The sequence below is a fragment of the Thamnophis elegans genome, chromosome 1, assembly GCF_009769535.1.
Source record: "Thamnophis elegans isolate rThaEle1 chromosome 1, rThaEle1.pri, whole genome shotgun sequence".
NCBI lineage: Eukaryota > Metazoa > Chordata > Lepidosauria > Squamata > Colubridae > Thamnophis > Thamnophis elegans.
Window position 1 is genome coordinate 64435102 of NC_045541.1, and position 22013 is coordinate 64457114.

Consider the following 22013-nt stretch of genomic DNA (forward strand, 5'->3'; position numbering starts at 1 on the left):
CAGGCCAAAGAAAAAGTATTCAAATGTGTGTATCTAGAACACACATTTGTGTGTTCTACACAAGCTTGCTTGCTTTCCAAGCAAGCTGAAGAGCTTGTGAACTGCATTTAGCTTCTGGGTCCCAAATTTCAATCTAAGCCATGTGTGCCTAGTATTTGAAAACTATATAGCCATTTCTTTCTTGCCTATGCTTTGGTTAGGAATTAAAAGTAGCTATGTGTATCTATCTGTCTAATGAACTGGGTCATTTGAATGGCAAATGTCCAAATTTAGATCTTTATTGTTAACATTGCAGCATGTTAACAATGTTGGTCTCGTACTAAATTGGATCTTTGAGATATGGAATAAGGACTAATTCTGCATTTATCTGTTAGCGTGTTACACAGTTTGATTGTATTACCACTTTGGGTTCTTGTTCTTTTTTTTGGGGGGGGGTCTCACCATTAGTGTTAAAATCTCATGTCAAGAAGCTTGTGCCTGCCCTGGAGATAATCAATTAGTGCAATATCCTCTTTGTGATTACAGCAATTCATTTTCAGAGGTAATTGTCAATTCTTAACTCTAGCCCATTTGAGAAGAAGAGCATGAGACAGCCAAAAGAAGCTGACTTAATTGATTGCAGTGCAAAAGGTATTGGTGGATAAACCAATAGATTGAAAAGAAACAAATTCTGGAAGTCAGCCATGGCAAACCAGTTTTGCATTATTGCAAAAATGGCTGCATGGACGTGCCCATGCGGTTCTTTGAAATTGCCTAGCAGGAGTGCATGGTTTCTGTTTCCAAAATCTCTTTTGGAGATTAGGATGGCTGGTGTGCAAAACACATCTGGAAGGAGTGCTCTGGAAAGGTGAAGACTTTATTAGGTTCGATCCTCTCCCAGCAGGTAGGCTGAAACTGCAAGAACATGCTAACCACCGCATCAGAAGATGCAGAAGAACCCCCCCCCCCCAATGCACTGAAGAGTTATATTTGGAGGTGGGGCACAACAGCCTTCCCTCTCTCACTTCGGCCCCTGATGAGGGCGCTTTTGGTGCTTTGTAATTTAATTTTCTGTAGCAAAAGCCTGAGACCTCAGTAGGCATTCACACCCACCCCTCTTCTTCCAAGAAAGACACTGCTGTGCACACAACTGTAGTTCTCAAAGGAACCAGAAATCTTTCCTGACTGCAGTTCTAACAATTCTTCAGTAGGGTTCTTCAACTTACAGTAACTGAATAACAGTAATCATTAGACGGGACTTCCCCTACTTCCCCTTTCCTTGGGGAAACAAACCCACAGCACGGGCTCCCACTGGTGTAATCTTATGCCACTCCCTTCCCAGGTGGATTTTCCAGCACATCTGCTTATTGATTTCTGCATTGACCCATCTTATTGCTTCCCGCACTCAAGGGTTGGGGGGGGGGAGTGGTTTACAATTGCGCCAAATGACGCTAAAACCTCCAAGGATACAAAAAAAATTTCAGTGAAGCAAGAAATAGTGTTCTGAACACTGGCTATGTTGATATGACATCTTATCAAGATGACAAGGGATAGGCTCCTAAGTTTTCTCTCAGATCTGTCTAGCTTAAAAAGTTCTTTCTTGGGAGCAGGGGGGGGGCACTTATGACTGATCGAGGAGGGAAAAAATGTTTTCTGTCATTCGAAGGTAAACTGTAAAAACTGGCTGGGAGAAAGAGATGTCTCGCATCTTATGACCAAGAGAAGTTTAGGCGGCGTCCAAGGTGTTTGATCCTGAGGCAGGCTACGAGGGAGGAAAGGAGATTTTACCCTCCTCTAAAGTTATGGGTCCCTCAAACGATTTCCACGATCTGGAATGCATTGCTTGCAAGGAAGCATTAAACCCACGCTAGGAGGCAAATGGGGGTTAACCTGTCAACTGACAGGAACGCAAGGTCGTAACTCTCTTTTGGCCAATCTACTCCGATATAAACTCGTCGAATTCAACCCACTGATCATCTGACAAGAGCCATAAAGGACCCGAGAGCTGAGACGGACACTTGGCGGCCTTAGATGCTTTTCCGGCGAATATTGTTGTTTGTCGACCCGTCTGTGCGCCCTACAGGGGGGCAGCGCGGGGATGAAAAAAGCAGGTCTGCGCATGATTGGAAGGCCGTCTTAAGTGTTTGATCTGGGTAGGGTTCCACTTTGGCTCTCCCGAGCAAGGAGTTCAGTCGTCCGCCAAGCCGCCGCCGCTGCCTTCGCTTTCCTCTCCCCGTTGACCCGCGGCGCCTTGCGCTCTCTGGAGAGGGACCGGGCTGCCCTGGATCCTCTCAGTTGGCCCGCGGGGAGCAAAAACCGCGCGGGGCTCCAGCGAGCAAGAAGCCGCCCACACGGTCCAAGAGACGGCCCGAGGAGACGGGGCGGGTAGCTCCTCGCGAAGGGGGCAGCCTAAGAGCCAACAATTGAGAGAAGCCTCGCCACGAGCGCTCCCGTCCGCCTCTTCTCCTTCTCCGGGGCAGGGCGGGGAATCGAAAGAGTCCCGCTGGCCAGGCACAGTCCGCCGGGGCTCCGCCAGGGATCCGGTTCCCCCATGGCCCCGCTGCTGTTGACCTTGGCTGCCGCCGCCCTGGCCTGGCCCTGCCCTGCCGCCCCGTCGGAGAGCCGCTTCTCCGAGGCGCGGGTGGCGCGCTGGGCGGCGGCGGCGCTCAGGCACGTGGCGGCGACTCAGTGCCCCGAACGCGGCGGGCTCTTGCCGCGGCCTCAATGTCAGCGTTTGGTGCGGCTCTCGCAAGGGCCAGGCCCTGCAGTCTATATCTCCGAACCTGCCCGGCCGGGTCAGAAAGTGCGGGCGCTCCTGCCCGACGGCTGGGGAGACAAGCCTGGCGCGCCCCTCGTCCCCAGCCGGAACCAGAGCGGCGGCGGCGGCGGCCCTCAGCGAGCAGCCTTCGCACCTGCCGGCCAAGACGCCGTCCTGGTTTTGGACCCCAATCCCGGCGCCAACTTCGGCCACCCGCTCCTGCTCTTCTATGTCGACTTCAACGTCAGCCCGCGTCGGTGCCGCAGTCGCGGTCGCCTCTACCTGGGTAAGTGAAATTGAAAAAGAATGGAGGTATCCCCTCTCCCGGGACATCATGGGTCAAGTCCAGATTAGATTTGGAATACAAGTAGTCCTCAATTTATGAGCACAATTGAGCCCAACATTTACCTGATTAAGCGAAAAATGTGTTAAGTCAGTTTTGTCCCATTTTAGGACTATTCTTGTCACATTTGTTAAGTGAATCACTGCAGTTGTTAAATTAGTAACATGGTTGTAAAATGAATCTGGGTTCTCTGTTGACTTTGCTTGTCAGAAAGAACATTGCAAGGGTTGTCAAACATTATGAATGTAAATCATGTGACCGTGGGCATGCTGCAATGGTCAGAAGTGTGAAAAATGGTCATAAGTCTCTATTTTCAGTGCCGTAGTAAGTTCAAATGGTCACTAAATGAACTGTTGTAAGTCGAGGAGTACCTGCATTCAAGTTCAGGCCATGCATGAAAATCATTGTGTTCTGCCTCTTCTCATTTTGAGCTGTAATTTTCCAGGGAAGGGAACCTACCTGTCATTAGCATAACTGTTATCATCAAATTTGACTCAGTCTTCCATCCTCCGGAGGTGGGTAAAATGAGGAGCCAGATTGTTGTGGGCAATATGCTGACTCTGTAAACTACTTAGACTTAGAGAGGACTATGAAGCACTGTGAAGTGGGATATAAGTCTAAGTTCTGTTGCTATCATAATTGTCTGTATGTGCATCTTGGAGGCAGTGTTGATTCCTAGTGACTGCCTGGAAAGGACCCTGCATCTTTCTTGGCAAGATTTCAGAAGGGGTTTGCCACTGCCTTTTTCATTGGACTGAGAATGATTGGCCCAAGGTCACCCAGCTGGCTTTGTGCCTAAGGCAAGACTTGAACTCATAGTCTCTACCTGATTCCTTAACCTCTACACCAAACTGTCTCTCATTTATAATCATTAGAACAAAGCAGTTTAGAAAGCAATGTGTGGTAGTCATTCTACTATCAGGATCTGTCATGTTTGAGGACAGTAGAATTTAGATTGTGCCCAGCTTTTCTTTCCCTTAGGCTAGGTCATGCTCTTTGACCTATCCCCAGATTATCTTTTTTTTCCTGGCTAGTTGATACACCACTTGCTTTTATCTGACTCCAGATGGTCATGTTGCTAGATATTTCATGCTTTCCTAGGTGGCATTAAAAAAAATACAAGAAACAAGATTGTGTGTATAGTGGATCTGAATATGACCAATTCCAATTGCTGGATCAGATAATGGATCTGCCTAGTTTAGCATTCTCTTTATTCTGATGCCTCTGGAAAATCACCTAACAGGACATGAATGCAATAGCCACTTTCACTTGAAGTTTCTAGACATAATATTCCTAGACTGGAGAAAATATAATCATCATGACTTGCAGTCACTAGTAAGTTTTATATACTTCATGGATTTGACTTAGTTGTGTGCTGTCATATTTTTTTGCCTAGTGGCACTGCACTCCACATTTGAATAGTACAAGAAGACCTTCTGTCATCTGAATCTCTAGGGAATAAATTATGAAATAGTGGCAAAATCATGTTGTGAATAATTATGTATACCCTGCCATGTTCTTCCTCAGATTGCTTTTTCGAAAGCGTGAAAGCACCACAGACTGTAGCTTTTCCTTACAGAGAAACCGACCAGGCCCCCTCATAATTTTATATATCCATTCTTGCAACCAAAATTGCAATAGAATATTCTTTTTCTGATGCAGTCACTGTACACAGTATTCCAAGGGTTTGTTTTTTTACTGATTCCCTAAATTTGATTACTAATGTTCTCTATTGATTTCTGTGTGGGTTGGTGGGTCTGGCAGACTAAGTGCTTGTTGTGATTATAAAGGAATTTCCTTTATTAGATTGGCAAATAAGTTAGCATTAATGGGTGCTGATAACCAGGACTCAGAATTTAAATCCCACTCATTCACATGGACTGAGGGCTTACTTTGTTGAAATTGTTTTAAAGGAGTGGCCAGATTATAGAAAATTCTGATATGAGTCTGCTATTGAAAAGGTTTTTTCCTAGAAGGATTATCAAATTAGATATTTCTTAAAATAAGAATTATTACTTAGTAATATGATTTCAATCAAACCCTTAAAATGGAATTTTAAAGCAGTGTAAAAATCTTTTATTAACAGTTTTGTGTTTATGCTATACAAGACAATGAATCTAGAACATTCACCTTCAGTTAAAATAATTTCTTTCATCATCTGGGACATCCGCAGGGAAAAAAATACTAGTCAAGATGTCATCCATAACCACACAATTGAAGCCCAACTTTTTGTAAGTGCATTGTGACAAATGTAAAAAAAAAGGAGTGAGGCTCTGATCACACACTTGCGGCCCCTATCTTAACTCTTTTTACTTCAGCTGCAGATGCCACCGAAGCCATTTATTATCAATAAAGTTACAAATCCTAAAAAAAGACCATTCTGTATCTAAAATCATACTGTTTTTCACTAAGGGGGAACAATTGGGATAATATAACAAAGGTGAGGCAGTTCAGTAGAGAGGTAGTCGTATAGCAGGCACCAGGCTAGAAGGTGGGAGATGGTGAGTTCTAGTCCCATGCTAAGCATGAAGCTAACTGGGTGACCTTGAACAAGTAGTCATTGTCTTTCAGTCCTGGGAAGGAGGTAATGGCAAACCACTTCTGAAAATCAAGCCAAAAACACTGCAGGGGCTAATGTAGATGGTTGCTAGGAATCAATGCTGATCCAGAAATAAAAAAAGATGATATGATAGGTAGGTAGGTAGGTAGGTAGGTAGGTAGGTAGGTAGGTTAGGTATGAAGGAAGAAAGGAAGGAAAGAAAGAAAGAGAAAGAAAGAGGAAGATGAAAGAGAGGGAGAGAGGGAGAGATGGAGACAAAGGAGAAAAGTTATGCATGGCCAAACTCCATCACCCCCCCTCCCAAAGAAAATCAGAAGTTAAGAGAGCATAGTAAAATAAAATGGTTATGATGTTTTGCTCTTCCTAATTAGCAGGAAAGTCCTGACTTAGCTAGAACTCCAGAGAATCTCCTGTCAAATCTGGAAACCCACTGACAATCAGTGCGTTTATGTCACTAAGCAGACCTTTGCAGAAAAATATCTGCATAGTTCCTCTGAGTGCTTTATGTCAAAGGTGCTTATTTTCTTCTGTGCAGGGAGCTACGAATGCTTGACTCCTGTACAGAGAAATCACTGTGAGAACCAGCTAAAGCGCAGACCAGGACGTGGCAAGGGGCGGAGTCAGCGCTCAGCAGGACACATGCGCCATGAAGAACCACCAGTAGGGTTTTGCGAGATACATTTTCTGCCCCTGATAGTGGTGGCGCAGGATCTGAAACACCTGCAGAAATTGCACTGCATAGGTGGGTGCCTGCACTGGGTCTTGAGAGAGTTACAGGGCAATGAGACTGGAAAGGTGTTGTCCTTCGTTTTGCAATAAATCATTTTGTTAATTTAAACCTGATTCTGCTGCAACTTTCCTCCAAAGCATTATCATAAAAGATGGCTACAGGAAGGAATGTCTGACTAAGCCTAAACTGAAAAGGTAGATAATAGTTTGAAATTTTGGAAGGCAAATGTAATAGACAATGCTGATAAATTCAGGATGAGTAAAGACTTTGGAGCAACTAGTTCTTATTTTCTTAAACCAGACTTTATTAAGCTGCCTGTGTCCCCACCTCATGTAGTTCGGTTTCAAAAATCTCTCTTTTCCTTCCTCAGATCTCCATGGCTACAGCCCATGCCCACAGCCTCTGCCTCTTGTCGGTTCTAGTTCCACAGCTGCCTACTGCGAGCTCAACGAGAATACACGGCGGTGTCATCGCCAGCAGTCTCCGATGTACAAGTTGTGCCGCAATATCAGACATGTGATCACGCAGTACTGATTGCAGGTGTGGAGTGGTGCCCGGGAGGGGCTACTAAGAAGTGCTCATTCCCATTCGGAGTTGGTAGCAAAAGGAGTGTAGAGAGATGAGTTTGAACCACTGAGCACTTGGAGAAGGATGAATACAGGCAGGGACTATAGGAGTTCTTGTATGTTTTGATGCATCTCAACTGAAGGTGCTGACTGTTGTCATTCTCTTCCAGGTGGATGGCAGGAGCAGGTCACCTATCCTCACCATGCCCAGAACCTGTTGCTTTCTACCAGATGCTTCGACGAAATGGTTTCCGCCAAGAGCATATCAAGGCTTTCTTTGCCAATGAGGGACAGGCTTCAGGTACTAAAACAAGTGTGCTAGAAGGATGGGAAAGTCCCTTGCTTCTGTGGAGAAAGTGGGATAGTCAGAAAAGAAGGCTTCTCAGTGTTAATGGTCTTTGTAGTGTGTTTTGAGACGAGAATCCCCTGTATCTCAACAGCAGTTGTATTTCCTTTCTCTTCCTCCTCCTATTCTCCTTCCACCACACATACAGTAGTTATTTAGATTAGATTTTAAAAAAGACACTCTTGTGTGGTTCATCTGTGGATGTGACTTTGTAGTCCCAGTCCGGAAGCACGGAGTCTAGCATAGTTGGGGCAGTGTAGTAGTAACTATGGGTGTTATTCTGGGATGCTGTTCAGTTTTCTATCAGTATACTATACAAACACACAGAGAAACAACTTCCCACTAATTACCATCAGGATGCCAAATTAGTTCTTGCATTTCCAAATTCCACTTCCCCATGGCCACTGAAAGATATGCAATCAGTACCACAATCAATCAACCCACAATCGGCTCCAGATGGTATGTCTTTGAGGAGAGAACTATTGGATCGATAGGTCTTTTCCACAAAGGAGACATGAGTGATCCTTGGAAATTAGAGCTGTAAATAGAATAGGTAATGGGAAGGATTGGATGAGAAGACACCAACTAAAGAATAGTAATGCCAGCTGGCCTTTCCCCATCCTCTTTCTGCAGTGGAGATGGGAAATGTGCAACCAGCCACAGAGAAGTTGGCGATCCGGTCCCACTTGGCACTTCTCTGCCGTAGTCTGCATTGTGCTGACACACTGGTACTCTACCTCAACAGTCCAGCTTCCAGTGATGGCACCATGTTCTTGTGGGATGCTAACCATAACGGCATTGTGAGTAGAGTCTGGGGTATTGATTGGTTGGTGGATCCACATTGAAAACAAGAAATGGCTGCCCCAAAGATGCTCCCCCCCCAAGAGGCAACTGCACTTCATTGTTTTTCTTTGAAGACATTTTGCTTCTCATCCAGAAGCTTCTTCTACGGCCATAAAGAGGTGGAGGTGATTTAGCCTGCCCCTAGTTGTTTTCAGGAATGATTTTTACAGCTGAGCCAAGCTCCTCTGTCATCGTTAGCTTATACAAGTCCTTAGACAGGACTCCATTTGACCACCACCATGTGGTGAGGGTTTCATTGACTGGAAATGGACGGTGAATTGAATCCTCACCTGCCCCAACATGTTCTGGGCAGCCCAACAGGAGGGAGAAGAGCTGACAGACTTGTAGATAGACACAGCCCTCTCTTCTCACCTGTCCCCTTCAAAGGCCCATGTAGTTCTTTCATCCTTGCCTGCAGGGAGAAAGGCAACAGCAGCTTTTGCAGAGGGTGCTGGCCCCAGCTTGCTCTTTCCAACTTAATCCAGCTTCTTTTAACTTCAGGGTGGGAAAATTCCCTTGATCTCTGGACTGTAGAGTTCAGATGGGGGAGCCAGGGCAGAGGCTGCTAATGAGCTGCCCTTTCCCGCACAACAGGCTGATCCTAAGGAGCGTTACGCCATCTCAGAGCTCTTAACAGACTTGGAAAGTTGCAATGCCCAACGGGTCCTGCTCTTTGTTGACCAGAGCTATCCAGGGCCATTGGTAAGAAGCTTCAGGCATCGCAGCGCCATCCCAATGTAGTGTTGGTCCATAGCACCACTGCCCTCCGAAGTGGATCAGCTTTTGCTGAATTCTGGGCAGGACTGCAACCTGACCATGTCTACTTCAGCATACTTTGCCAGTAAGTATTTAAGAATATTAATAGGTATATAAGAATGTAAGAAGCTCGATCTGAAATATTTTGCACCATCTGCTGACTGTCTCTTTCATTTTTTTTTTTTCATTTTATTAAGATTTATAGGCCGCCCTTTTCCCTGAGGGGACTCAGGGCGGCTTACAATCATAGGGAAGGGGTGAAATGCAAAAACAAACAATATGTGAATAAAATAAAATGATAAAAACACAACTTGCATTCAACACTCAACACTCGGGCGGGGTGAAATTGGAAACCTATCCCCAGGCCTGTTGGGATAGCCAGGTCTTAAGGGCTGTGCGGAAGGCCTGGACGGTGGTGAGGGTGCGTATCTCGACGGGGTCGTTCCACAGGGTCGGAGCTGCAACAGAAAAGGCTCTCCTCCGTGTAGTCGCCAGTCGCATTGACTGGCGGATGGAATTCGGAGGAGGCCCAGTCTGTGCGATCTAATCGGTCGAAGGGAGGTAATCGGCAGAAGGCGGTCTCTCAAGTACTCAGATCCACTACCATGGAGTCTTTGAAGGTGGTCATCAACAAAAAACAAAAACAAACCACAAAAACAAACACAACAACAACACAAACTTAGCCTGAGCGCACCCGATCAACAGGTAGCCATGCAGCTCGCGAGGATGGTGTTATGTGGGCGAACCGCGGTGCGCCCACTATCACTCGCGCGGCCGCATTCTGAACTAACTGCAGTCGACGGATGCACTTCATGGGCAGCCCCATGTAGAGCACATTGCAGTATTCCAGCCTAGAGATCACAAGGGCTCGAGTGACTGTTGCGAGAGCCTCCCATTCCAGGTAGGGTCGCAACTGGCGGACCAGGCGAACCTGGGCAAAAGCCCCCCTGGTCACAGCCGACAAATGATGGTCAAAAGTCAGCTGGGATCCAGGAGGACTCCTAAGTTACAAACCCTATCTGAGGGGTATAGAATTTGACCCCACAGCCTGAGTGATGGTATATTGGCCAAATTGTTGGGAGGGAAACACCAGCCACTCGGTCTTGTCTGGGTTGAGTACCAGTTTGTTAGCACTCATCCAGTTCTTAACGGCCTCAAGACCCCGGTTCATCACGTCCACCGCTTCATTGAGTTGGCACGGGGCGGACAGATACAGTTGCGTATCGTCCGCATATTGATGGTATTTATCCCGTGCCTCCGAATGATCTCGCCCAGCGGTTTCATGTATATGTTAAATAGCAGGGGGGATAAGACCGAACCCTGCGGCACCCCATATGTTAGGGGCCTCAGGGACGATCTCTGCCCCCGACCAACACCGACTGCGACCTGTCCGAGAGGTAGGAGGAGAACCACTGCAAGACAGTGCCTCCCACCCCCACCTCCCGGAGTCGTCGCAGAAGGATACCATGGTCGATGGTATCGAAAGCCGCTGAGAGGTCAAGGAGAACCAGGATGGACGCATGGCCTCCATCTCTGGCCCTCCAGAGATCATCGGTCAATGCGACCAAAGCGGTTTCTGTGCTGTAACCAGGTCTGAAGCCGGACTGGAAGGGGTCAAGATAACTAGCTTCCTCCAAGGCCCGTTGAAGCTGGAAGGCCACCACCTTCTCAACAACCTTCCCAACAAAGGGGAGGTTGGAGACAGGACGATAGTTGTTTAAAATGGCTGGATCCAAGGATGGTTTCTTCAGGAGGGGTCTCACCACCGCCGTTTTAAGTGCGGCGGGGAAGTGCCCCTCCCGAAGAGAGGCGGTCACGACCGCCTGGATCCAGCCACGTGTCACCTCACTGCTGTTAGCAACCAGCCAGGAGGGACACGGGTCCAGAATACAGGTGGAGGCACTCACAGCTCGAATGGCCTTGTCCACATCCCCAGAATGTGGGGCTCTCTTATTATGCATAGCATGTGCTCTGAGAAGTTGTCAGCTTTTAGAAGATTCTCTGTCAATTCTAAACAAAAAGCAAAGCCACCAAAGTAACATTAAAATCCAATATTAATGCTGGAATTTCAGATGATTTTACAACAGGGACTTAATTTTAAGAACATTTGTATGGCGACCAGACTCAGGCAGCTTATAGAAATAAAACCCCAATTCAAAACCTAATAAACCCCCACCCTCCTGACAGCAACAATCAAACCAACCTCTTGGTGGGCTCCATATTATCCTGCAATCTCCAGGCTTATTGGCAAAATCATGTCTTCAGAGCCTTTTGAAAGCGTGTCAAAATGGTGACCATTTCTGTAGAGATGATGTTTCACAGGGAGGGAGTCACCCCAGAGAAGGCCCTTCTTTTTGGATCCACCAGTCAGACTTCCTTATGTGCTGTGTGCAGTATAGGTGATGGAGAAGAATGCTGACTCATCTAGGGCATATAGTCAATTGCTCCTCAATGGCACCATAGCAGATACAGGCTATATTTGTCTGGCCCATGGAACAAAGCACTAGGTAACTACATTTTAGCTTACTGAATTCTGCAAACCAACCCGGGTTATGCCAGTCGAGAAAATTCACTAATTGGATAAACCATGGTTATACTCTCCTCTGAAAATGATTACCTTTAGAAACCATGTTAGAGTTCAACTGGTTTCAGAATCTCTGCATTGAAGAGAAAAATAAATGCTAGATCAGAAATATCCAGCAAAGTAATCCTTTGATGTGAACTGGAGGGAGATTGAGCTCATTTGAATGGAGAACTTGGGTTTATTATATCTTGCTTTTTAAAGTTCTACTGCTAAAATAAATGTTGGATGTTCCTAAGTTGAAAATGCATTTCAACCATAACTGTTTAAATTTGGTGACTTACATTTAGTTGCTGTACCTTCAGTTGTAATCAGTGGTAGCTTAAGTCACAACTAATTTTTTCCAAAAGATTTAAATGAAATTTGTGCAATAAAAGTTCAGGTCCCAAGCAAGGAATTTTTTCTTGAAGTCTGCACAATTGAAAGCAAATGGGCCTTGATGATGATATGACTTCTTTTACTGAATAGTGTTACGGGGTGATGATATACAAGGTTAAAGTCATGAACTGAAGCATCCCAATGAAATTGATTCTGAAAGTTATCAACTGTCCTTCATAGTGAAGCCAGTTTCTCCTGTTTTTGCAGGTGGGTTCGTGGTCTGCAGTCTTCGCCTCTGGCACTCCAATCCAGCTGCTCAATGTCACATTAGCAGGAGCCCCTTGCCATTCTGTGCCACCCTTAGGAGAGGAAGAACGCCAGCGTCGCTACCACGGCTGCCAAAACCTTCCCACCATGTTGTGGTATCAGAGCAGGCACCAACAGGAACTGCAACACGATGACTGATCATGGTGGGCACTGTCTTGGGGATGTCTATGAGGCCCATAGTCTTGTTCTGTAACCAGAGGCCCTTTCCTCCAAGGAGGGGTGTTTTTTTTTTGGTTTTGAGGGACCCAGATGCAATTAACACCAACAGTCATCCAATGGGTGGATATGATACTGTTGCTGGACATTGCCATAGTAGGGAGAAACTTTCCTAGTAATTTGTCTACAGTGGACTCTACAAAGTTGTTCAATTTTCCAAGGCAAAACTGAGAAGCAGATGTGCCACTGTTGGTTCTTGTATATTGTTAAGCATAAACACAGATGAAAAAATGTTAGATCACAAGTGGAAGAACGAGACTGGAAGATTCCAGTCATAAGTCAGAATATATTTGGGGGGAGGGGGAACAGACTTCTAGGGTAACAACTTAATACCAGGGAGAGTAGGCAATGCACAGTGGAGGAAGTACAAGTGTAAAAGAGTAAAGCATCTATGCTAATGTACAAATTGTGCTGCTCTCTTGTGTATAAGAATCTCCCTTTCCACACACAATGCATTTATCAATTCTCCCTCATGTTTTTCTCCATATAATACTCGGGAGCATCATGATGAGACAGGAGTGGGTGGAAAGAAGAAGTTTTGAAACAATCAAGCTCTTTAATAAAAACAAACTTTATTCTCAATTTCCAACTGTGGCTATTTACTTGACGTGGAGATCCATACAGTTATAATTAATACAGGGGTGAATACTCTCTTGCTGCCGCAAAGGCAGAAGCGTGGCACGACAAAACCGTGCTCCACTAAAGCGCGTCCGATTAAACCGCGTTGCTGAGGTCATCAGCAGGGCGACAACAGCGACCACGGAGAAAAAAGGGCGCTTTAAATAGCGCTTTGAAAGCAAGCCGATTCAAGTTAAGGTAAGGGTTAGGTTTAGGGTTAGGTTTAGGATTAGGATTAGGTTTAGGGGGGTTAGGTTTAGGGGTTAATTTTAGCTTTAGCGTTTACAGCGTGCTTTTTTCTGCGCTGTTGTCGCGCTGTGATGATGTCAGCTACGCGGTTTCGTCGAGCGCGCTTTAGTTGAACGCGGTTTTGTGGTGGAACCAGGCAGAAGAACCTCAGGAAACATAGCTACCTGTTCCTGCTTTGGAAAGAGTTAAAAACATGGGCTGGATGTTGGGATCATCCTGATGTGATCTTGATGCAATGTGTTCCTGACATACGGTTGGCTATATGTGCTCATTAAACTGAAGTGGTGAAATGGTTGTTTCAATCATTGCAGCTGCAGAATTTTCAGCCATCCTATCACCTAAGTTTCCATAAATACAAGCCTGGTCATGTGATGCCCCTGACGATGATAACAAGGACTTACAACCAAAATTCCCGTCCCAATTGTGGTCATAAGTCAAGAACTACCTTAAATTGAAAACTAGGTATAATATGCACGTAAAAACCACTTTGGGATGGTAATTAAAGATACTAGGCTAGAAACTGGGACACAGTGAGTTCTACCTAAAGTCTGAAGCCACTTGGGTGATTAGGCCAGTTCCTCTCTCTGCCTTAGGAAAAAAGCATGTGTGAATAATCAAACATGTGTTAGGGTAAGGACACCGATGTACAGATAGTTCTCACTTAACAATTGCCCTGTTTAGGAACCATTTGAAATTATGCTGAAGAAGTAACTTTACGACTGGTCCTTGCACTTACAACCTTTGCAGCATCTTCCTAGTCACATGATCTTGATTCAAGCGCTTCACAACTGTCAGGTGTTTTCAGTTACTGCAGCATTCCAGTTATGTGAGTGCCATTTTTGCAACTTCAGTTTCCAATAAGCAATCAATGGAGAAATGAATAGTAAAATTGTAAGTTGCATTCAAATGTGTTGCTTAATGATCATGCCACGTGATGGGAGTTGGCGACCCCACTGTGGTTGTTAAGCAAAATCTACCTGCACTTTAGGAGAAAAGGCTACTAGAAGCCTTTTCTTATTTATTATCTATCTAGAAGCCAGTGGTGGATTCCGGATCCTGTTGCAACCGGTACAGTTGCAACGGGCCCCGGCGTCATCCACATGAACCCGCGCAGCGCGCACATACACACGCAGCGTGCGCATGCGTCTTACCATCCAGCGACACCTCCGTGACGCTCCAGCTGCTTGGCGGAGCGTCATACAGGCACTGTATGCACCGTGTGTGTGGGCGGAAGCACCGAAGAGTTTAGACAGGTAAGGAGCGCAGGTGGGCCCTCCAGAGCACTGTACCGGAACAGTACCCAGTACTCCATACAGGCTCTGGTATGCCCGTACCACGGCGTACCCCCTGCAACCCACCAGTGCTAGAAGCCTACTATTTATTACCAATATTTCCACAGTACAACTGATCACAGCTGCCCATACAAATCAGCAGCCTGCTTTACACATCTTGCTAAGCCATCATGTGGCTTATTTGATTCTTATGTAATTTTTTATATGAAATCTACCAAGAATATGATTTGAGATATAACTAAAGAATCCTCGGCTTAACGTGTGAATTCAATTTTTTTTCTTCCCTCACCAGAGATCCTTTGATTTTCAAAATCAGAGAAGTTTAACCTGTTTTCACTGAATTTTTTCTAACAGCTCCCTTGTATTTATTCCGTCAATTGATTATCATGCACTTTTATGAGTCAATACAAATAGGGCTACTGGATCTTGACTGCAGACCAATAGATAACGGAAAAATTGAACCGTTTCCATATCATTTTGCTGCCATCTAATGGCTATCTTGATTTTTGCAACACCAGTCTGGCACTAAAGCAATATTCAGTGAGATCTGGTAGGCTCTCTAGTGTCTCACTCACCCAGGCCAAGATTACTTCACCTTGCAAGAGGGCCCTAAGTAAAAATAATCAATTCTCCATATAGCCACCATGAAGGAGCAGCTAGTAAACTAGGACACAGGTGAAAAGGTGTATTTCTTCTTCCTCTATCCTACCATTTCCACCCACAATGAATTTCTGTCCTTGCCTTAATTTTCTTTTATTACCACCAGATATAAATAAAAACCAGATTCATAATTATGTAGACCAGCACTTTATGAATCTTGCTCCTCTCACCAACACAATAGTTGAAAAGGATTTTCAATCAGTTACTACTTAGTCCTTTCTTTTCAACCAGCAAGACTGAAACAAATGCAATCTGCAAATCGATCTGAAAACAGTTTATGAAAATCAAACAGACATTTCAAAATCAGAACTTATGAAAATGCGCCTTCTTTCCCTGAGGATTCCTCTAGTTCCATACAGAAGGCTGGCAGTACTCACAGCTGTAAGTATTTTCCTCTCCCTGCCTACCCAGTTCATCTTGTGAAGGAAGACATTTGCCCGTGACAATGGTGGCAGAGCAGGGTGACCCTGATCCCTGCTTCTCCCCTTTACTGACAATTCTGGATCACCAAACAATGGATTTTGCACCTGACAGGTGCTTGCAAGACAACTCCTTATGGACCCATCATAGGCTAAGAATAAACAGAGTCTATGCTTCCTCTAAATTTGATTTCAATAACCACCTTGGTGCATCTGCTAAATGTGCTAGGGACCAGAGCTTTCCCATTGCGGGAGGAGCCATCACAAATGTCCAAGGTAAGGTAGTAGCCCCCCCTCTTTAGCTTCAAGCTTTATCGTGCAAGAGACATTCAGTGGTTCTTTCAGTTGCTTGGCTATGATTCATCCTCTTCATCCTCTTCATCCTCCTCTGCTTCATCCTCCTCTGCTTCATCCTCCTCTGCTTCATCCTCCTCTGCTTCATCCTCCTCTGCTCCATCCTCCTCTGCTTCATCCTCCTCTTCAGGCTCCTCCTGAGTTTTGGGTTCATCCTGAGTTTTGGGTTCATCCTGAGTTTTGGGTTTGTCTTGAGGTTTAGGTTCATCCACCACACTGCCTGCTTCTACTTCCTCAAGGCTAGCTTTCGATAGGCTGACCTTGCTGTCGGTGTCTGAGCCACTAGGCATCTCACTTCCTTGTTGAGCCCACATGTCAGAGTAGAGGCCCCCTTTCTTTAGCAGCTGCTCATGCCTGCAAAATACAGCAAAAGTTAATTCAAAAAGACTCCACAGAAAGCACATCCCTTGCTTATTTGCTCTGGACTTTCGCAGTGGAACTTTCCCAACATCACACGTACCTACCCTGTTTTTCTGAAAATAAGACTTCCCCGGATAGTAAGCCCAATCGGGCTTTTGAGCACATGCGCTAAAGTAAGCCCTCCCCTGAAAACAAGCACTCCTCAAAAATATTGTAACACAACACCAGCCATGAGGTGACCATGCTCACCGCCTCCTGCACTTCAAAAATAGTAAGACCTCAGTGAAAATAAGGCCAAACGCTTATTTCAGGGTCAAAAGAAAATAAGACCCTGCCTTATTTTCGGGGAAACACAGGACTTTGCATTAAACTGGCTGGGTAGAGTGCAGGTGAGGAAGAAAAGGGTGGGGGATCAATGCCCAGGAAATAGTGCCATGATAGGGATGGGGGGGGGGATTAATAAGGTTTGCACTGAGCAATAATTTGCATCTGGGGCTAATACTCCACTTCTGATCTGGCTATCTCAAACTAACCTTCTGGCAAAGTCATCTAAGGCAGTATTAGAAACAACAATAATAACTGTCCTGTTTCCGTGATTCCACTGTCTACTTTGAACAGGACTTGAAAAGGGAGAAATCCACACTTCTGTTAATATTTGTTTGGTGGGAAGTAAAGTGGGGAAAATATAGGGGTTCACTTCATCTCTGAGTTTTTTTACATTTGTTTACCTTCCACGCTCTACCACATGGCCGTCCCGGATCACAAGAATTTGATCAGCCTTAACTATGGTTGATAGCCTGTAAAGAACAGATAATTACTATTACTTAGAAGCCAGAATGTACAGTTCGACAGCTGTCAAACATACAACACATGACATGCACAGTTTGACATCTCAGATGTAATCCATCTCTGGGGAAAGACCTATTCAAGGATGATGCTACCACAAAATGTTCTGAAGAATGGTAGATGTACAACATAGCAACATGAATAGCACTTAAGACTTACATACCACTCCATAGTGCTTTACAGAACTCTCTAAATGACTTACAAATGTCAGCATATTGCTCCCAACAATTTGGTTCCTCATTTTACCGACCTCAGAAAGATGGATGGCTGAGTTAATCTTGAGCCGGTCAGGATCAAACTCCTGGCAGTGGGCAGAATTAGCCTGCAATATTGCATTCTAACCACTGCATCACTACAGTTCAGTGTGTAATGTGTGTAATGAGTAGAATATTTAATATTTAGCAAAGCTATCTTAGAATGATGTCCTGAACTTTATTGGAATTTTAGCCATTCCATATCCTATGGTTCTAATTCAGCCACATGTAACAGGATTCAGGTGTAAGCACCAGCTATCTATAGTGTATCAGCCCTTGTTTTCCCAACCTTGATGACTAATATCTTGGGAAAATGGGAGAAGAGTAGCCGCAGATTGCTAAAAAGCCAAGGAACTCTCCTGAGGTGATTTCCTCTGATACTGGATGCAACAAAGACGAAGCAAAAGAATATAACTCAACATAAAGGGCTTTTACAGCAGATTGCGACAGACTTGACAAAGCGGGAAAATGTACAATTATCAATGATAGGGAGAATATCTACAATCAAAATGAATATATTGCCCAGAATTTTATATTTGTTCCAGACAATTCTAATCAGATTAGGGAAAGAACGACTTAAATAAAATAGTGTTGAAATATATTTGCCAGGGAAAGAAAGCAAAAATAAAATAAAAATTAGAAGATGCTAGAATAAGAGGAGGATTTGGTCTGCCCAACTGGGAATTATATTATCAGGCAACAAGCCTAATGTGGGTGAAGGAGTGGATAACATTAAGAAATTCTAGATTACTGACTGTGGAAGGACATGATCTGTTGTTGGGATGGCACGCTTTCTTATGGTACGAGGGAACTAAAACACAAGGGTATTTCAGAAGACATTATACAGGAGGCTTTGTTATTAAATTGGGAGACGATTAAAAGGCAACATTACTTAAAAATTCCAGTCTGGTTATCAACTATTGAAGCATTTTCATATCCAATAATATATAAAAAGGAACAAACAGTTAGATATGGTGAAATATTGAATGCAGAGGGTGAACGTAATCTATGCAAGAATTGGAACAGGAAGGAATAAAGATGAACTGGATTTCATATTTGCAAATAAAGTCGAGATATATAAAGATCTTAAAACGGAAGGTTTCCATGATAAAATGACTGAGCTAGATAAAATTTGGACAGGTACCGATGAAAAGGTGATTAAAAAACTATATGGATATTTGTTAGAGGTTAAGCTAGAAGAAGAACAAGTTAAAGGACCAATGATAGCTTGGGGGAAAAACTTTGGATATGGGATTGAATTAGAGAAGTGGTAGAAATTGTGGTCTCAAAATTATAAAATGACAATGTCGACAGCATATAAAGAAAATTTGTATAAGATGTTTTACAGGTGGCATTTACCCCCGACAAGAAGCAAGAATGTTCAAGACAAATTGGAAAAGTGTTGGAAATGTCAGCAGACACCGGGTTCATACTACCATATATGGTGGACTTGCATAGAAGCTAAAAGGGGCTTCCGGTGGGCGGGGCCTGACAGGAGTTTTTGTTTTTAACAGCTCGTAAATCTTGGCTGCATTAAACTGTCTAAACAGCATTCATCAACTGTTTAGCAGTTTGTTTACCTCTTCTTCGGGCTTAGAAGGAGAAGGCAAGAGACTATGCTTGGGCAGCGCTCTAACTAATCCTCCCAGACTATAAATCTGGAAAGAAAGGGGGGGGCACCCAGCAGCATGGTACCTCCGCGTCAAGAATTTATTCTCACTTTTGCTGCAGAACAAAGGCCTTCGCTCATCCTCTGCACAAAGACTGATTTACTGCTGATTCCAAGACGAGCTGAACCAATACTCGTGAACTCCTAATTGTATGTATAAATCCTTAGCTCCATTTGTAAAGAATTCCTTCTGACAATCACTTGTTGAAAGATACACAAAATGGCGCCGAGCAGCTGTGTAGGAGGGGTCGGGCTTTGATAGCATTTTTACGGAGCTCAGAAGTGATTTATTATCAAACTAAATAGCAATTGCTGTATAATTGGCTTCCCTGGACTAACTAATTGACTAAAGATTAAACCTGGGATGGCTTCTAAGCAAAATTTCCTCCCCCTAATAGGTCAAAAGTACCGGCAGCTCCCCAGCTCCCACTACTAAATTACAGTTATTACTCCCCCCCCTTACTTCTGCAGGGGAGCCTCTGACCAGAGAAATTTTGCAGAAAGAATTAATTCATGCCTTAAAAAATCATGCAACTGAGATGGAAGTCTCAGTTGTTTTCCTCTTTCAGAGGTGCAAGAAGCTAAAGAATAAAGACAAACCCGCGCGATTACCAGGCGAATGGAACAAGAATTAAAAAAGCAACAAACACATGCCACCGCTCAAGAAGCTACAGGTCTTAGTCTAGAAGCAGTGGGAGGAGCCAAGCCAAAGATTAAATTCCAGAATGTTCAGATGGCTCTTAAAAAGCTTCAAGAAACTAAAGATGGCAACTAAGCTCCTAACTTGGAACATTAATGGCTTAAATTCCCCACAGAAAAGGAAGAAAAAACCACTATCTTAAACAATTCAAGAATGATATAATTTGCTTGCAAGAGACTCATATTATCAACTGATCAAAAATACTTGATTAATACAAGACTTGGACAACACTTTATAGCTTCTGTCACAGAGAAGAAAAATGGTATAGTTATCTACTTAAGAAAGGATATGAAAGCTGAATTAATTGAAGCAGACTCCCATGGAAGATACATTGCAATAGATCTGGTATTAGAAGGGAAAGGACACTGCTATTGGGAATATATGTTCCCAATCAACAACAAGACAAATTTTATAAAATGCTTCACGCTAAGTTAGTACATTGGAACTATAGATCTTGCATATTAATGGGTGATTGGAATGGCGTTATGGATACCAAGAAAGATAAGAAGGCTCTCCGCCAAAACGCGAGTAAAACTATCTAAGTCCTTTTTCGATATGATAGAAGATTTTGAATTGAGAGATATCTGGCGAGAAAGGAATACAGAAGAATGTGACTTTACCTTTTTTCTGATAGACATCAATCCTTTTCTAGGATTGACTTCATACTAACAACCAATGATTTGCTTTCTAGGGTAAAGAAGACGAAGATATGTTCCAGAGCTTTATCAGATCATAACCCGGTTTGGATGGAGTTGGGAGTTGGAATCCGAGCGAGTCTTGGAGACTGAATGAAAACTTATTTAGATATGAGAAAAACATTAATGAATGTAAAAAGTTGTTCAAAGAATATTTTGTTTTTAACATGAATAAGGGTACATCTATGGAAATGGTATGGAATGCAAGTAAAGTGTATATGAGAGGAGTTTTGATAAATTTGAACAGATTATATAGACACAAACAGGGAGGAAAGAGATTTGAACTTGAAAATGAAATTAGGAAGAGAGAGCTGGAGTTAATCTTAAAACCAGGAGACAAAAAGATTAAAGAAACAATCACATTATTAAAAGAGCAATTTAACATGCTGATGTCAGATCAGGTGGCTACCAATTTGCTATATGCAAAACACAATACTTTCTGTAATGCAAATAAATCTGGTAGATGGTTAGCATATTTAATTAGGAAAAAACAGAAGTCTCGTAATATATTGAAATTACATTTTAAAGGGAAGGAAGTGTACCACCAGAAGGAGATTCAAAGGGTCTTTCGGGAATTCTTTATAGCAGTGGTCCCCAACCTTTTTATCGCCGCGGACCAGTCAGCCTTTGATAATTTTACCGTGGCCCGCTGAGCGCGCGCAGGGGTGGGGGGCGTTGTTCTGCAGCGATCATGGCCCCCAGCCATTAATGTCTAAACTGCTGCAAGACTTAAATATTGATAAAATGTGAGGGGGTGTACTCACTTCTGTGATATCTATCCATCCATGTCTGTCTCTGTCTCTGTCTCTCTCTGTGTATGTATGTGTGTATGCGTGTATGTGTATATATCCTCTATCTATCTATCATCTATCTATCTATTTATCTATTTATCCATCCATCCATCCATCCCTCTCTATCTATCAATCACCTATCCCCATCTATCTATCTATTCTAGCTGGCTGGGCAATTTGGGGAGTTGAAGTCCAAAAGTGTTAAAGTTGCTGAGATTGAGAAATGAGGACGAAACAAAAGGGAAGAGAATGAAACAAGGTCGTAGAGAGAGATTGCAAAATGAAAGGGCAACTTCTCTTTTTATTTCCTTCCACCCCCACCACCCCCACCACCCCCACCACCCCCACCGTGCCTCTCTGGCAATTGGCTGCCCAGGAGGTGGGGAGGGGAAGATGTTTCACAGACAGCTGCCACCCGCCCATCTCTCTCTCTCTCTCTCTCTCTCTCTCTCCGCCTCCCCATCTGACCTCGGCTGCTCCACAGCGGAGACCCCAGAAGGCAAGCAAAAAAAAAAAAAAAAAGGGTCAGGAGTGGGGGAAAAACAAACCCCATCACGTTCCTATCTGTGAAAGCTCCCGCTCCCTTCCTGGGCAGCCAATTGCCAGAGAGGCAGTGTGTGTACGTGTGTGTGTGTGGGGGGGGGGGGGTTGGCAGCCCACGGTGCGCCTAGTCCGCTGTGGAACGCGCTGCCACCCGCCCAGCGCTCGCTCTCTCGCTCTCTCTCTCTCTCCCCCCCCTCCAATCTCCCGCTTCTGCTTCGACCGGCCAGCAACTTGTCCTGC

General features: G+C 44.3%; 2 protein-coding genes across 2 annotated transcripts in view; one reads left to right on the forward strand and one right to left on the reverse strand.

The window, feature by feature from the left end:
* The first annotated feature begins 2161 nt into the window (after positions 1 to 2161).
* Positions 2162 to 12905, forward strand: LOC116511737. Its single transcript, XM_032221907.1, has 7 exons — positions 2162 to 3023; positions 6176 to 6382; positions 6741 to 6910; positions 7107 to 7237; positions 7916 to 8082; positions 8720 to 8966; positions 12048 to 12905. Exons 1-3 carry the CDS (start codon positions 2531 to 2533, stop codon positions 6902 to 6904), a joined length of 864 nt encoding a protein of 287 aa, XP_032077798.1. The 5' UTR covers positions 2162 to 2530; the 3' UTR covers positions 6905 to 6910; positions 7107 to 7237; positions 7916 to 8082; positions 8720 to 8966; positions 12048 to 12905.
* Positions 12906 to 14766: 1861 nt separating this feature from the next.
* The window catches only part of ABCB6 (ATP binding cassette subfamily B member 6 (Langereis blood group)), a 47708-nt gene continuing 40461 nt past the window's right edge, over positions 14767 to 22013 (reverse strand). Inside the window, 2 exon segments of the mRNA XM_032217674.1 lie at positions 14767 to 16269; positions 17004 to 17072. Of these exon segments, the coding sequence (XP_032073565.1) occupies positions 15915 to 16269; positions 17004 to 17072 (424 nt within the window). The 3' untranslated portion in view covers positions 14767 to 15914.